The sequence below is a fragment of the Morus notabilis genome, unplaced genomic scaffold, assembly GCF_000414095.1.
Source record: "Morus notabilis unplaced genomic scaffold, ASM41409v2 Scaffold1082, whole genome shotgun sequence".
In the NCBI taxonomy this organism is placed as follows: Eukaryota; Viridiplantae; Streptophyta; class Magnoliopsida; order Rosales; family Moraceae; genus Morus; species Morus notabilis.
The window spans coordinates 234680-251013 of record NW_010358712.1 but is presented as its reverse complement, the minus strand read 5'-3'; the positions used below and the strand labels follow the sequence as shown (position 1 = coordinate 251013).

Here is a 16334-nt window from a genome sequence, read left to right as displayed (position 1 = left end):
ATATATATATAGCTAGCTCAACAATATGAGAGCACTTAGGAGGATAAAATAAATAAATAATATTTTCTAAAAAAATACATTATTTTTCCTGGTATGCGATTTGTAATGAAAAAGTCTAATTTTAATGTTTAAATATTTCTCATTTTCGTTAATATTTAAGAATATTTATCTTTTTATATTCTGTACTTTAAGTTTATTGAAATGTATACCCTTTAAATTAGGTTTAATATACAAATATATACATTTTCACAGTCAATTCTTAATTTTGACCTAAAAAATCTGAAATAGCCTCAAATAAAAATGAAAAAAGCACTAAAGAAAACTTTAAACTTATGGTCTTGACTTGAAAATGCCCAAAATACACTTTTTGTGTGTTTATATATAGATATAGATATATATATATATATATATTTTTTAAAGTTCTAGCCATTTTTTTAAAGATGATTTGGTCATTTAAAAGGTTAAATTAAATTATTGACCAAAAAAAAGTATAGATTTGTGTTTTAATTCTAATTTTAAGAATTAGTTCTTCTGATGAGGTCGGAAATTGAAAGTATGGTTTTCGAATAAATCTAAACACAATATCTCTATATTTTACTAAAAAGTAAATGAGAACCATAAGAACAAAGTTGAACTACACTGTAAAGTTAGGTCTAGTTTTCTCATCTTTTTAGTTCATCTAATAAAAAGCAAATGAGATAAATATCACATGAGATTCAGATCATCTGCCAAATTTCAGGATTCTTAAATAATGTCTAACTAATTATATTTTGTCGTATCATTTAATGAACAGTATGATAGAGTCAAGTAAAGAATATTTTAAATTTTTTGAATGATGTGACAAGATATTATTGGTTAGATATCATTTTGAACACTAAAATTAGACGTGTGATTTCAATCAAATCGTATGAGACAGATTTTAGGAAAAATGACAACTCAAGTAGTTAATTAGACAAAGAAAATTCCTAAAATATAACAAAAATGAAAGGATATTGGTAATGACAATTTAATAATGTTGACGTGTTTATTCCATTTATGCATATTATAACACTCAAAATTTCGAAATAATGACCTTGAGAATGTTTTCGGTTAACTCCCCAGGTCCTCTTGATGAAAAATAGGCCACAATCGGCGCGGGCTTATGTCTTGAAATTTCAACTGTTGGAAGGATCGTTGCTGTTGGCTTTCTGTTTATGAAGGGAGTGCTTCGAAAGGTGAGCTAGGCACATTTTAATATCCAAAAAGAGCTAAAAAAAAAAAAAAGAGCCGGTGAAATTTATGCATTAAATTTTCGTGTTATACTTTTGTAATATTCATTTTATAGTTTTATAACAACTTTTTCTTTTTTTATTTAACATTTTTTTTTTTTTGCATATTAAAAAGAATACGTATATGTGTATTTATACGTGTAGACGAGGCTTACTTGGTAGATTTGATGTAGTTAAGAATCTGAGATCCTGCAATTTTGCCAACTTCTACGTATGGGAAAATGCCAGTAACAGAAGGCACAACTCCTTCCTCTTTTTCTATGAAAATTACTCCTTTGACCTTAGCCTCTTCTACTAGAGGTTGTCTCTTCCAGCCCCTTAAACTTAAAGGCTCCTCATCATCTGCACAAACGACAATCTTTCCTGCGAGTTTTTTAGGGTCCAAAGATCCTGGATAGCACTTGCTACATTATAATGTTGAGGAGAAATTAATGACCCGTTTGGTTTGTATCAAAATTTAAATTTTGTGAGAGAAAATGATGTAATATGATTTTTTAAATAGACATAATATATATATATATATATATATATATATACACACACACGAAACAAGACTAATGCTAATGGAAGATCACCTTGCTTCCAATGCGACAGAAGAATTAGGAGCCGCATCCTTTCCAAATACAAGTGGATGTATGGCTGATCGTGAAAGCTTTAAGAAAATGGCAGATCCCTAAAAAAGAATAAAGGATTGTTTTAACACTTTAACTCCAGATCTATGTTACGTATTTAACTATAGATCTAAGTAATGTATATGCCTCGTACCTTAGAATTAAACAATTAGGTACTGCATTTTAATAGGTACTCTAGTACCAAACATAAAATATATATATATATATATATATATATATATAATTGTGTTGTAAAACTGTATAAATCTCTATTGTAATTACAATATGCAGGTGGGTGTCAAAATTAACCACTAAAACTGTGATGAGCAGCTATAGTGATGTTCACTTGTTCATTAAGAGTTGGTTTGGTACGATGATTTAAATCAGAGTGATTTTAATTATGATTCTGAAATTAGAACCATGATTCATGATTTTAGATTTAAATCATGATTTTGAAACGATGATTCAGAATCAGGGGTTTGAATCACATTGAATTAAGATATGGGTGGTTTTAAATCATGATTTGAGCTAGTTTAAAACATCACATTAAATTCTGAATCATGATTCAGAATCATCCAAATTAAATATTAATTCTGAATTATGATTCAGAATAACTGTAAACAAACACTGATTTTAGATCCATCTACCAAACACGCAAAAATACAAAGCAGAAACGACAACCTTACCTTGAGGCCTCTTCCATTGCCAAGCAAAACAGTGGACTGAAAATCTCTATCCAAACTAGAAGCCGCGACGGTAAAAATCCACGGCGCGGTGTTACCGACGGTGAAAGGTTCAGGGCCGTAATTCCCAGCGGAGCAAACCACCACGACGCCGTTTTGATCAGCATGGAAAGCTCCAATGGCAATTGGGTCCTCAAAGAACTCACTAGACGTGCCGGAACCAATGGAGATGGAAATCACGTCAACTCCGTCATTGACGGCGTCATCGATGCCTTGCAAAATGGCTGCGCCGTAGCAACCTTCAGATGAGCAAACCTTGTAGCTGGCAATCCTGGCAGATGGGGCACCACCTCTGGCCGTGCCTCTGGCTAAACCGAAGTAGGAGGCATTGGTAACTGGTGCACCCGCCGCTGTGGACGCCACGTGTGTTCCGTGGCCCTCCGAGTCTCTCGGCGAGTCAAGTGTCTTCTCTTCATTGGCGTAGTATCTTGCACCGATCAACTTCCTGTAATGGCAGTGCCGGTTTTACCGGTCACTAATTTGAAAATGTTACGGGTTGTATTTGAAATCTTAGTAGCAATATTAACAAATAATTTTTTTTGAACGGAAAATAAATTTACAAATTACATTTTCTAATACATTTTTCGTTCTTCTGTGCTTGTAACTTTTTTCCTCTTCTTATATGCTTGAATTGTTAAAGATGTGAAACGTAATCAACTAGAACTCGGGGCAGCTCTTTAAAATCTTAGTGAATGATTAGATTTGTTATCTAATGTTTGCTTTCCGTGAAAAAATACCAATTGAAGTGGACGGTTTCTTGAAACAACAAGAAGCTAGGTCAATTATTGAATCGAATGATATTGAGCATTTTTTTTCCGTCTATTCTCGAGAAATAAGTGAGTTATTTCTTTGCAAAATTGTGCTCAATTTCATGTGTGACAATTATGTAATTTTCTTTTTAGTGTTGCCTCAGCTTTTCAGTCAATTCAAATGACACAAAGGTCAAATTTACTAAATATTTTGATGTTGGAGCAGGTGGAATAAATTATAGGGCGCGTTTAGAACTCGTTTCAAAATGATTTTGATTTTTGTATGAAAATGAAAATGAAAATGTTTTCAATCTCAGACAGAAAATCATTTTTAAAAATGTGTTTGGTAATTTTATCAAGAGATTATTTTCAGTATAAAAAAATCTATTAATGCCTCTCTATATCTCTCTCTCTACTCAAGAAAGGAGAAAACGAAAACAAAAAAATGAAAAACGACTAAAAGTCGTTTTTCATTTCTCTCTCATTTTACACTAAACTAAAAAATCGTTTTCATTTCTAATTTTTGTCTTTATTACGCCAAACGTCGTTTTGGATACGTTTTTATTTTTCTTTCTCGAAAAATGTAAAAAATAAAAATGTGATCAATTTCAAACACAGTAATAGTTTTCCAAATTCGAGTGACAAAATGTAAAAGATGACCCAAATTCAAGGCAAAGTACGAAATTGCCAAAAACTGTATTGTGAAATGAGGGTCACCTATTGCAATTGGACTTTTTGAAGTCTGATCCCTCCAAACAAACCCCTTTCCATCTTGAAGGGATCGGCCCAATTCCTTCGTCATTGAAACTTGGAGACTCCGGCCATATACCTAAATCGACACATTGAAATGGCAAGTTCTTATTGTGAAAATAAAATAAAATAAATCTTTGGCAAGATACATAAAAACACTGCTTATAACTAATAATATAATATAATAATATTGCCCATAAATAGTCCGTAAGGGTAAGGCGTAAACTATAACTTCTTTTTACCCCCAAAAAAAAAAAGTGTACGAAAAAAAATGAAAATCCTTTTTTTGTTTAGAGATGCTTTATTGATCTAAGCATTCACTTTATGGCAACACTTTTGTTTATTTTCCACTATCTACTTTTATGTAACATGATATTTCCTATACGTAGAGTAAATATTTTGGAGATAAATCATATTAAAAAGTTGAAGCATAAAAGAAGAATTGATCTATAAACTATAACTTCTTTTTACCAAAAAAAAAAAAAAAAGAGTATAGTAAAAAAAATCTATATTTTTTTAAAGATGCATTATTGATGTAAGCATTCACTTTATGTCAACACTTTTGTTTATTTTCGACTATCTACTTATATGTAACATGATATTTCCTATATATAGAGTAAATATTTTGGAGATAAATCATATTAAAATGTTGAAGCATAAAAGAAGGATTGGTTAATTACCCGTATCTAAAATCCCAATAATGATGTCACTAGTGACATGCTTTTCCAAGCCCCATCTTGACAGCCTGCCTGCTTTTCCTTCTATAAAGTCCCATGAACGTGTTGTGTGGAGTTGAAGCATCGTGTCCGGGAACACTGAGATAACATCACTATGATCTGTTTTTAGCAATTAATATGGTTTGTATGTTAATTCAATAATTTGGAGTTTCTTTGGTAATCCGTTTTATTGATAATCTCAGTTTTTGACCATTGAATTTAATCAAAAGCACGTCATATTGAAAAAGTATATGCAGAACATACAAATTTTGATACAAATCTAACGGTTAAAACATAAAAGATTACCGATAATTTATTTTTACAAGGATTATCAGAAAAAGACCATAATTTATGTAACTTTTTTTTTTTTGAAATTACTTGTAAAACAACAATAGTACTTTGGCATCAATTGGTATGGTAACATGCGTACCACTACTAGATCAAGAAGAGAGATCTTGAGATAATTAAAGCTTTGTTTTCACAACTCAAGTCACAACTCAAATTTTATTACTACAGTATTTTTTCTCACAAAATTTTAAATTTAACTTTTTTGCTATAATGTTTTTTTTTTCTCACATACAAATTCAAATTAAGACTATATGTGTTTATGTGTGCGCGCGTGTTGATTTTTTTTTTTCTTCTTCATGGAAAAGTTTTCATTAGAAGAAAACAAAACAATAAAGCTGCAGAAACAAGACAGAGATGCCCAACAAGGCTAAAACATAGCAAAACCTACTCATATGAACATTAAAAACAAAGTCTAAGGCACGCAGAAAGCATGTGTGTATAATTAATCACCTGACAAAAGATGAGCTTCATCCTCGGTAAGCATGGCAGAGAATCCTCTAAATGCATGTTTGTAATTGTGGATTATGGATATTCTCTCACTCTCTTGGCTGCCAAAAGTGCATATATATATATATATAGACACACACACATATACATATTATTGTACGTACATGATAATGAAGACATATATATATATATATATATAAATGTTACAATTACATGAATATGATGAAGAAGGTGATCAATAATATTGAACCTTGGAATGATGGTGGAGAGTAGCTGCAAATGAGCTAATTCAGCAGCAGCAGCTTGAGCAATATCTCCATTGATCTCATTTGATGATGGATTTGTAGCTCCCATATATATGACATAATGCTGATAATTACAAATAATTAAACATACAATATAATAATGACAACATAGGATCTTAAAGGAAACACAACATTAATTTGGAGAATTTACCTTGGGAATCTGATTCGGAGAAGACAAGCCACAAATGAGAGCATATGGTAGACTAAGGCAAAGGAATAGTAGGAGGAGGATACTCATTTGGAAGATATATGATGAGTAGGGTTTTTTCTTTTCTATTTATATATATATATATATATATCAGTTCTTTATTTATTGGTTATGGGACTAACATAACCAATAAATAAGTAGTAGTGAAAACGAAGATTTGAATACTTTGGCTATGGGAAAGGGGACTAAGTACATAATTATTTATAAGCTGATTTTGGAGTGAAAAGCTTATCCTCTAAGGGAAATCGACGTGATCCACGAGGATATAGAAGGACATACATCTTTGATTGTTAATTGATTGTGACTCTTTGTTGTGCACATAATATGAATACTGCTTTATGTATTTTAAGAGCAATGTCAGAGATACCATCTTAAATCCTAATTTTTGTATATTAAACACGTGAATTGTCATCTTTTCATTAGTAGATGTCATCACTTTTATTAATTGACGTGGCAATGTTTTAAACACTCACCAATAGAAAAATGACAATTCACATGCCACATTAATTGATACACAAGAGTTGAGATTTGAGTTAGTGTTCCTAACATTATTCATATTTTAATATAACAATATATATATATATATAGAACAAGAAATACATAGTATTGGATCTTACTATTCAATATGCTGGCACCATGATTACTTACTACTTAAAGTAAAAATTAGTATAATTAAGTAATCATTTAGATGGCTCTTTACTATCAATCTATAAAATAAAAAAATAAAAAAATAAAAAACCTCAATATTAGCATGATTGAAGTGATAAGTATTGAACAGCCATGATTGATTACTTATTACCATAGTGGTTTAGTTAAGTGATATTTTTTTTGGCTCATAAAATAGGGGAACTAAAAGTGCAACATGCTTGAGCAAATTAGACTGCATATTTCGTCGCCACTTAATTTTAGAGTTAAATTCATTAAACATCCTTGAACTTTTTTCACTCTAGAACTAGTGCTTGTTGCCAAAAAAAAAAGAGTTAAAATCTTAAACTACACACTTTCCCACCATAGCCTGCAAAAGGTGCTTTAAACGTCCAATACTCGTTTGACGTTTCATAAGAAAGTTCACACATTTAAATTTGTCAGCAACAAAAGTTGAAACTTTATATTCTGAATTACATAAGAAAGCTCACACATTATTTAGAGAATTAGAATCAATCTTAATTTGCTTCTCATTCTTTGAAAACTCTCGTTTTACTCTCTAATTATGAATTATACCCACTCAACTTATGTGGTATTTTTATTTCAATTTATGTTAAAAACAAACGGATAAGAATTACATGTCCACAAGTAATCCTTTTTTTCTATCTAATTGTAACAGAAATCCTTATAAAAGAGTTTAAATAGGAAAATTTCAAAATTCAAGAGGAAAAATAAATATTTTAAAGTTTAGAAGATAAAGTTGAAATAACTCCAAAGTTGAAAAGGTATCAATGAGATTAGTCCTATTATTATTTTTGAAAGAGCTATTGTCATTTACTTCTTTAAAAAAATGCATTAACAATTTAAAACACTAAATTGCAAAGTTAAAAAGAAAAATAATCTAAGAACACAGGATGTAAAGCATAAATGGACGAATTGTTACGAAAGCACAAAGACAAAGAGTGCCTGTTGTTTATTATTCATGATACGAAAACATCAACTTTTTAATTTTAGTCTGTTTATGGTTTGAAATCTACATTTACTAATTCTTTCAACTTAACTAACACTTTTCATCCAAAATTTTAATGAAATTTAACTAAGAGACTAAATTTAAGACATCAAGAGAGTTCAAGGTTTAAAATAGACTAATTTCTGATACAGGGATTCATTTTTAGAGAAAGGAAAAAAATAAAAATAAAAACTCTCAAGAATGTCTGATGAATTTAACTTTTATATTTATTGGACCAATTGTTCAGTAATAACTATCCATGTTAGACTTTTATTAAAAAAAAAAAAAAAATTGTCCAGCAAATAGGAATACTTATTTATATGCCCAGTAGCTTGTTAATTAAGCAAAAAGAAAAGAAATAATTTTTTGACCAATTAGTAAATGCGTCTTGTTATAAAGACATTTAAATTAAATACCAATTAGTTCTGTAACTCTACAAAAATAAAAATAGAAAATAAGACTTAAAATGATTTAAAAAAATAGTATATAAAAAGACACTGATCTTGAATCAAGGTCATATTAAGTGTTCGTTTAGTTCGTGTATTCAGAATCATGATTCAGAATCATTCTCGTTTTACGTGTATTTTTTGTGAGAGAAAATACTGTAGAGAATCATGAATCATGATTCAGAATCAGGAATGAATACAAAGAGAGAGAATCTTGAAGATCAAGAAGCCTAACTATGATGACTGAAAACAAGACTGGCCTGCATGTTTCTGTATATGGGGATGAAGCAAAGCTTTTTTTCTGTTCGGTCATCAGTAGAAAACATATTTAATGAAAGTGAGCATATAATAAATTTCCTCAACGGCCACGTGAAATTTTCTTCGTTTTCTTTAATTCTCTCCTTGCCTTCCCCCACTACTATCTTTTCCTTTACACAATTTTAGTCTAGTTTTCTGCTTTATTCATACTTTTCCTTTTCGTGTTGGGCATTTTTGGAATATATATATATATATATACATATATATATATATACACACACACACGTGTGTGTGTGTAGTACAGGGTAGCAAGTCCAACCCCGAACCCACTTTTGTCAAAATTCATATTATACAAATTTTTTTTTGAGATAAAATTATTTTGGTATTTTACATCGTAAAATAACATGTTTTTAATATCTTATATTTTTTATAATATTAAAACGGTATCTTATATATTTTTTAAAATATCTTATTGATACTTTAAAATTGATTTTTAAGACATGTAATGTCCAAACTATCCTTATTAATTTAATAAAAATCAATATTTTAAAAAAATCTAAAAATATTAAAAAAAAACAAAATAAAAAAGTTTATGTTTTTTTCTCTAGATTTATTTGTTTTGGTTACTTAAATAGAAGGATATTAAAATTTTACGTCTAAAAATTAGTTTCAATGTATCTAAAAAGGTGTTTTTAAAAATGTCAAAATATTGCTTTAATATTTTAAAAAAGCACAAAATTTTAAGTGTGTGTTTAGTTGTAACACTGGATATTAATATGATTTTATCCCTATATTTTTTTCCTAATTGTAACTGATTCGACAATTTTCCAAACAATTATAACTAAAATAGTCACAATTTATATGCCGCGGCCATTAGTATATATTAAATGTGTTTATACAAAAATTGCGATCACTGCCACTATTCAATTTATTTTCTTGTCTCTCAAGAACTGGCCACGTGATTAAAAAAACAAAAAAAATTAAAAAAAAATAACTGAAATATATTGAGGTCGGTATTAAAGGAAAATTTTTTATTTTTCATAATATCTCAGTTAATAAATTTTTTTAGCTCTGCATGTGTCGCTAATTGTGTCTCCTAATAATAGCATACGTACCACATTAATTATAATATTTTAAATGATAAGATTTTAATTGTCGTGTCGTGATATTTTAATTAATGTGGTATGATATGATTAGAAAGACAATAATAAGATGATACAATAGTCCACAAATATTAATTAATAACATTTTGTTGTTGGCAACATAATTATCTTGAAACTAACGAATCAAACAATGACAAATGAATTGTTACATCAATTAATCAAGAATAAAGGCCGTCGGTCTACTTTCTTGAAGAAAAATCGTTCTTCCCCTTTCCTTAATAAAGATTGCCTCTTTTTTTCTCTTTTTCTTTTTCTTTTTTATCTTTTTGAGATCTTCAATCTAGTAAAAAAATGGGTGAGATTTTTGAAAATCAGAAAAGACAAATTGAACTTGTTGAAAAATAATGGGCACTAGGAAGATTTTTGTGTGCTTTGGCTCTTTTTGCTAAAGAAAGAATCGGATTATCCGTTTAGTTTGTTGATTCGAGTTTTTAATTCGAGTTGAGATGTGATTTTATGTGAGAGCTTTTTACTGTAACAAAAAAGTTAGATTTTTTATTGTAGCAAAAAAATTAGATGTGACTGTTTCTGAAAACTTTTTACTGTAACAAAACTCGAATCGGTAAAATGAACAGAGCCGTCTCTGGAATTTGGCCTTCAACTATTGGCCAATCTGTTAATGCATTAACCCTTACCTAAAAGTGGATAATAATGTTGGTAGTAAGGCTTTACACACACAATAATTTGTATTATATACATATTATTGCGTTTAGCAATTTAAATTGCGTAGAACTATGGACACAAGTTGATTCTGTGATAGCCCATTGGGATGTAGTAAACATTTGTTTACACATAAGAACTTTCTTTCTTCAGAAAATGTACATTCCCTTGCGTGTATAAAAATAAGTTGTCATATGCAAATGTGCTTGATAGATTTGATATTCCCTTGATTTAATAGATTTTTATGATAAAGTTGAATAATAAACAAATAAAGCCGCATCCTTTTGAGATTGTTGGCAGAGATGCTTTTACATATTGTAGACTTTTTGATTCCAAAGCTGAAAAAGAAAAGAAAAAGAAAACGAAAAAGAAAAAGAAGAGATTCCTCTTGTTGGCGATTAATTTGGAAAACAGCGAGGGGCAAAATAGTTATTTCATATGTCTCAATTCTCAAACTAGTTATGAGTCTATACGCTCAAAGACTCAATTTCCACTCTCTTACTGTACAAAGGGATAAGGAAGGAAATAGTATAATTAGTAAAGTGATCAGTAAATTATAGTATATTTTTTAAAAATAATAAATTACAACATATTTTTTAAAATAGATAGATTATAATTAAGTCTATCATAATCGAGATTGGCGATCGGAGACCATTTTTTGGTAACCTGAGATCATTTTTTGGCAATTTATGATCATTTTTTGGTGACTGTTTTCCAGCAACTGTTTTAATACTATATTTACTAGTAAATACCGTATTTATCTAAAAAGCCGAATACCGACTCCGGCGGCCGTTTAACGCTGTATTTATAAGTAAATATCATATTTACTAATAAATATTGTATTTACTAGTAAATATCATATTTACTCGAATCCGGCCAACGAATTCGGTGTCATTTAACACTGTATTTACTAATAAATATCGTATTTATTAATAAATATTATATTTATTTAAAAATTCAGACATTAATTCCGACGACAGTTTACCCGATATAAATTGAGTGCTCATTTGGGATTTTGCTTTGAGTATGGTGATAAGTCCGATAATCTTTTGGAAATAATGTCGGAATGGTTTTTGAAACGGTAGTTGATTGTGTTGTAGAGATATTAGTCAAAATACAAGGAAAAACCGAAGCTGTTTTTGCTTCTATTTCTGAAAATAGAAGCTTATCTTTGTTCAGGAAAAAAAAAAAAAAAAAAGGAAGAATATATTCATGACTCTAAAGCGTTTTTTATTTTTTTATTTTTTTATATCCATGACAAAAAACAATTTTTTTTTCTTTCCAAAACTAGTTAAACATAAGTTTTAATGGTACTACTTATCATCCACACCTTCCCTGCTCAGATATAAGCTCCAAACATCATTGATCTTTTAGTTATAACACTTGCAACTCCTAAAAGTGGGTAATTCTCTTACCATTCATTTCCAAAGCTTTTAAACTGTCTTTGCTTTTGTCCACAATTCTAGATCTAATATATTTCTATTTCAAGGTTATAAATTAGTTCCTTATTATTATATAACTTTAATGAGTACTACTATGGCCACCGACTTGTTTTCAAAGTTTCCAGTACCAAGAAATAGAACAATGCACATGTCCTCTAAATATTTAAACAAGGCATATATATGTACAGCAACAAAAAAAAGTCAAATGTTATTTTTTATATTTTGACAAATCAATCATCAAATCACTTGGTATCTAAAGTTTCGTAAACTACTTGGTGACTAGAATTATTCAACCTAAAGTCAAGCTTCCCAAACGAGATGAAAAGGTGTAAAACTTCTTAAGCCTAAGAGCTCCATAGGCTGCTCCTGAATTCTTAAATTGTTTGAAGATTGTACAGTATACAAAACTAGAAGTGCATTCCATGGTTAACGTTATGGACCAAAAGAAAAAACAAGAGAGAGAGAGATGATTATCTACATGTATCAAGGCCCATAATAGATAGTTGATAGCGTTGTATTAGGTTGGGTGACGAATGGAAACTATCGTTTGCTAAGGTATATTTTTGTTCTCAGATCAATCAGTATGAAGTTTCGCAATCTACCTTGTAATTGTCTGCTCAGAATAGCTTTAATGAGAACTGAGTTGAAGGTCGTTCGAATACAGAAGCAATGTTTCGCTTGATTCATGTTCTCTCATTTTCTAGAGACCTGAACTCAGATAATTGAGTCATTTGTGTGCGTTTGGTTGGTGGATTCGTATCATAGTTCGGATCATAATTCGTAACTCACTACAGTGTTTTCTCTCACAAAAAACACACATAAATCGAGAATGGTTCTGAATCATAATTCTAAATTCATGAACCAAACGTCCACGTTCTTCTGCAGGTTAAATTCGAAGTCGGTCAAAGCATTTAGACTCTGGTTTCAATCTAATCCCTTCTACCAAACAAACGAGGCCTATCCCTCCTTCCAAAATCGGAGTCGTGTGGAGGATTTTGAATCCACCTTTCAATCTAATCCCTCCTACCAAACAAACGAACGAGGCCTATAACTCTTAAAATCCGTCCACTAATCGTCATCCCCGACCCTCTTTCCATTTCTCCCTCCAACCAAACAAGGCCTGACACGAATTTTTTGACCACCAATAAAGCAAAGACACACGAGGAAAGCTTACCTGCTGAAGAGACGAGACTACTTTCCTTACAACTGCATAATTTTCCAACAATATGGCTCCTTGAAATCCGTTGACAGACCAACCATTTTCCCTGGACTCCTCCACCATCTGCAACTTTGGCAAGTAAAGCTAGGTCCAGAATCTGTCATTGCGCGAAGAAACAGGATCGAAATGCACAAATGCAAGTTAGGAACCATAGTGCACGTGTACGAAAGTGGAATTTTTTTTGACATTGCATCAATATGGTATTCTGCCATATGTACTTATATGTGGTTGTTCTACAAACAAATTCACTTGAGAGAGTTTTGATTTCTACAGTTTTTGTTTTTTCGTTAAGAAAAACACCTGTCATTCATAAGCATATCAATTACAAGGAAAAGAGGATAAGGTATCCTCCGAACAGTACATATTGTCTACAGTTAAAATGTAATGGAAAGAAATATTCAAAAATCAAAACGAGTTTCAAAAAAATTGTTTATGCGTTAATAATCTCTTTTCTAGCCTACTTCTGAACTACCAAATCAGATAAAGTGCACTCTAGACATTGAATAATGGCCAAATCCGTTTGCATTGGTTTTGAATTCTAAAGAAGCTGGTGATTGAATCACAAGCTAAATGAGTGATATCCGAAGCAAAAATAAGACCAACATAAATCTACATTGTCCCCACTTCCATTCGATTGGTTCGCATTGATTTTGCTAATGCCATATCTCACCCCTCACATGCTTAATGATATTTTTCTTGTTTGCATCAAGATCAACTGAAGCTTTAGTAAAACCTAACACTGATAAATCTTTTTTGCATGGAGATGATTCATTAACATCTTCAACTAATGACAGAAAATCACTCACCATCTTAAAGCTTCATTTGAAGCTCACTAGAGAGATCAACTGAGGCACCGTAACGAGTTTTGCAGACTGTTAGGCATCATGAGAGTGAAACATATTAACTACCTGGAATCAGTTATTTTGTTAAACAGACATATGAATACATGAATTGCCCAGAAAAGAAAGTGATAAGATACAGTTAGAGGATACATCACCTTACAACAATGATAACACAATTTACCAGACGTAGCTTTCTAGCTTCCTGGTAGCTCTATCATCTTAAATACTAGTTGACTACTACATGAACACCATATCTCAGCAGTATTTCTTGCAACTTAAAATCTGCACTTTCTACAGGATTCTTGGCCCTCTTCTTTTCGAATCCAAGAACAAGTGCTCGATGTGTTAACTTATTTGGAAGATTATCATGTTCCACCATCCTACTAATCAAGTCACACGCGTCGTCCATATTTCCAACACTACAAAAACCATAAATCAGATTGTTGTACAGTCTCAAGTCAGGTTTTAATCCAATGTTAAGCATCTTTTGGAACAATGCTTTGGCTTCTTCCATACGATGCCGCCTGCAGTATCCATTGAGAATGGCACTGCAAGTCACAACATCAGGCTCCACGCGGTGCTCACTCATGTAGAACCACACCAGAAAGGCTTCTTCAAAATTTCCCTTTTTTGAGAACCCATCTATCAAAGTAGTGAATGTCACTACATCTGGGCAGAAACCTCTTTCTGTGAGCTCATCAAAAACATCTTCAGCTTCATTCACAAATCCTCTCATCACTAGACTATGGATGAGAGTGTTATAGGTTACAACATCGGGACAGACATTGGAAGATTTCATCATATCGAAAAGCTCGAAAACCTTTTGTAAGTGTCCTTTCTCTCCATATCCATCCATTAAAGAGTTATAAACAACAACGTCGGGCATCAAATCATCTGCAATCAATTTCCAAAACAAGCATTCTGCCATTTCCATGTTTCCACATTTGCAACAAGTGTCAATGAGCACCGTATACGTGGCAACAGATGGTTTAACTCCAACTTTCAACATTCTTCCAAGATATTGAAAAGCTCTCTGGGAGTCTCCCACTTTACAGTATCCCCCAATTATAGTAGTGTAGCTAAAACAATCTGGCAACAAGCCCAACTCAATCATCTGATGGAATAGCGAAGATGCCTTAACCATGTTACAATCCAAACATAACTTAGAAATAAAGCTATTGTACGTATAAATATTCTGTGGAAAATTAAAAATCTTCAATATTTTAAGTGCTTGATCTATACGTCCTACTTTACTGTAACCATCTACAATTGAACTAACACACACTGCATCTGGAGAGATACCCAACTGAGTCATCTTAAACACTAAGGAGGTCGCTTCAATTGGACAAGACATTTTGCAGAGTGCATCAATGATGATAGTATATGAAATAACATCAGGTTTAACCCCATAGTCTCGCATTCGGCAAAGCAACTTCCAACCGCTTTCAAAGTTACCTTCCTTACAATAGTAATGAATGAATAAGCTAATTGTAGAAGCATTTAGACCCATTCCTCTGCTTTGGATGATTTCTAACCAGTCCCATGCCAACTCCAACTGCTTTGATCCTATTAATTCCCTCAGCATTGCATTGGAAACCCTATCTGAAGGAAATATGTTATGCTGCTTCAGTTGACATGTTAACTTGAGAGCCGCATTTAAACATTTCTCTTTAATATAGCAATTAACAAGCATGCTACATACAATCTCAAAAATCATTCTTTCGGTGTGGGTTTCATACAGGACTTCCAGCAGAAAACTGTAAGATTCCTCCTCCTTATAGCGTCTTACAAGATGTAGTATCAGATCCATCGCCCTATGTTTCATGTTCCCAGAAGCTAAAATATGTATCATTCTACAAACTGATCGCACGGTATGCTTTGATCCAATGCGGGACTCTGACCACGTAAAGAAGTATAAAGCAAGTTCGGCATCAGAACTCTCCTCAAACAAATCATCCATAATCCTTATGATATTGACCTCGCTCAGTTTCACCCTGTACCCATTTGGAGACGTCAAATCCCATCCACGATTTTTAAGTACTCTTGTTATTCTTCCTACTTCACGAACCTTTGCCTTTTGATTAGTGAGAAACAAGAAATCCCTTTCTGCAACCTCATCCCCATCCTTTTTGTCAAAAGAAAGTTCATCCCGTTCTCTACGCTCGCATGAATTGCAGTTAGCCTTCGGCGACTTAGTATCCTTGGCAGAATCAGAGTCTTCAGACACTAGGCAAGAGTCCTCCAACTGAGATGTTGATGTTAATGCAAAATTCCTAGATGAATAATATCTGAATGCCCTTCGAACTACCAGCTTTGCTCCAGTTGCATATATATTGATGATTGAAGATAAACTCTTCATGAACAATCTTAATAGAGCAAGAGATGGCTGTAGAACGAGAATAGGAAACAAAGACAAACGAAAAGAAAGAACATGTTACACATATTGAATTTCCACAACCTAGAATATTTATCAGCAAAAGAAACGCACAATATATATATATATAT

At 31.7% G+C, this 16334-nt stretch overlaps 2 protein-coding genes across 2 annotated transcripts in view; both read right to left on the bottom strand.

The window, feature by feature from the left end:
• Positions 1 to 13050, bottom strand: part of LOC21395441 (CO(2)-response secreted protease) — a 14927-nt gene extending 1877 nt beyond the window's left edge. Inside the window, exons 1-9 of the mRNA XM_024162333.1 lie at positions 12943 to 13050; positions 5883 to 6001; positions 5636 to 5733; positions 4802 to 4957; positions 4089 to 4200; positions 2566 to 3067; positions 1844 to 1941; positions 1424 to 1672; positions 1073 to 1187 (exon numbers count right to left, since the gene is read on the bottom strand). Coding sequence (XP_024018101.1) covers positions 1073 to 1187; positions 1424 to 1672; positions 1844 to 1941; positions 2566 to 3067; positions 4089 to 4200; positions 4802 to 4957; positions 5636 to 5733; positions 5883 to 6001; positions 12943 to 13050 — 1557 coding nt within the window. The remainder of the gene's footprint in view (positions 1 to 1072; positions 1188 to 1423; positions 1673 to 1843; positions 1942 to 2565; positions 3068 to 4088; positions 4201 to 4801; positions 4958 to 5635; positions 5734 to 5882; positions 6002 to 12942) is intronic.
• Positions 13051 to 13872: 822 nt separating this feature from the next.
• LOC21395440 (pentatricopeptide repeat-containing protein At2g19280) overlaps positions 13873 to 16334 on the bottom strand; it is a 3328-nt gene continuing 866 nt past the window's right edge. Inside the window, exon 2 of the mRNA XM_010093017.2 lies at positions 13873 to 16215. Coding sequence (XP_010091319.1) covers positions 14056 to 16188 — 2133 coding nt within the window. The 5' untranslated portion in view covers positions 16189 to 16215 and the 3' untranslated portion in view covers positions 13873 to 14055. The remainder of the gene's footprint in view (positions 16216 to 16334) is intronic.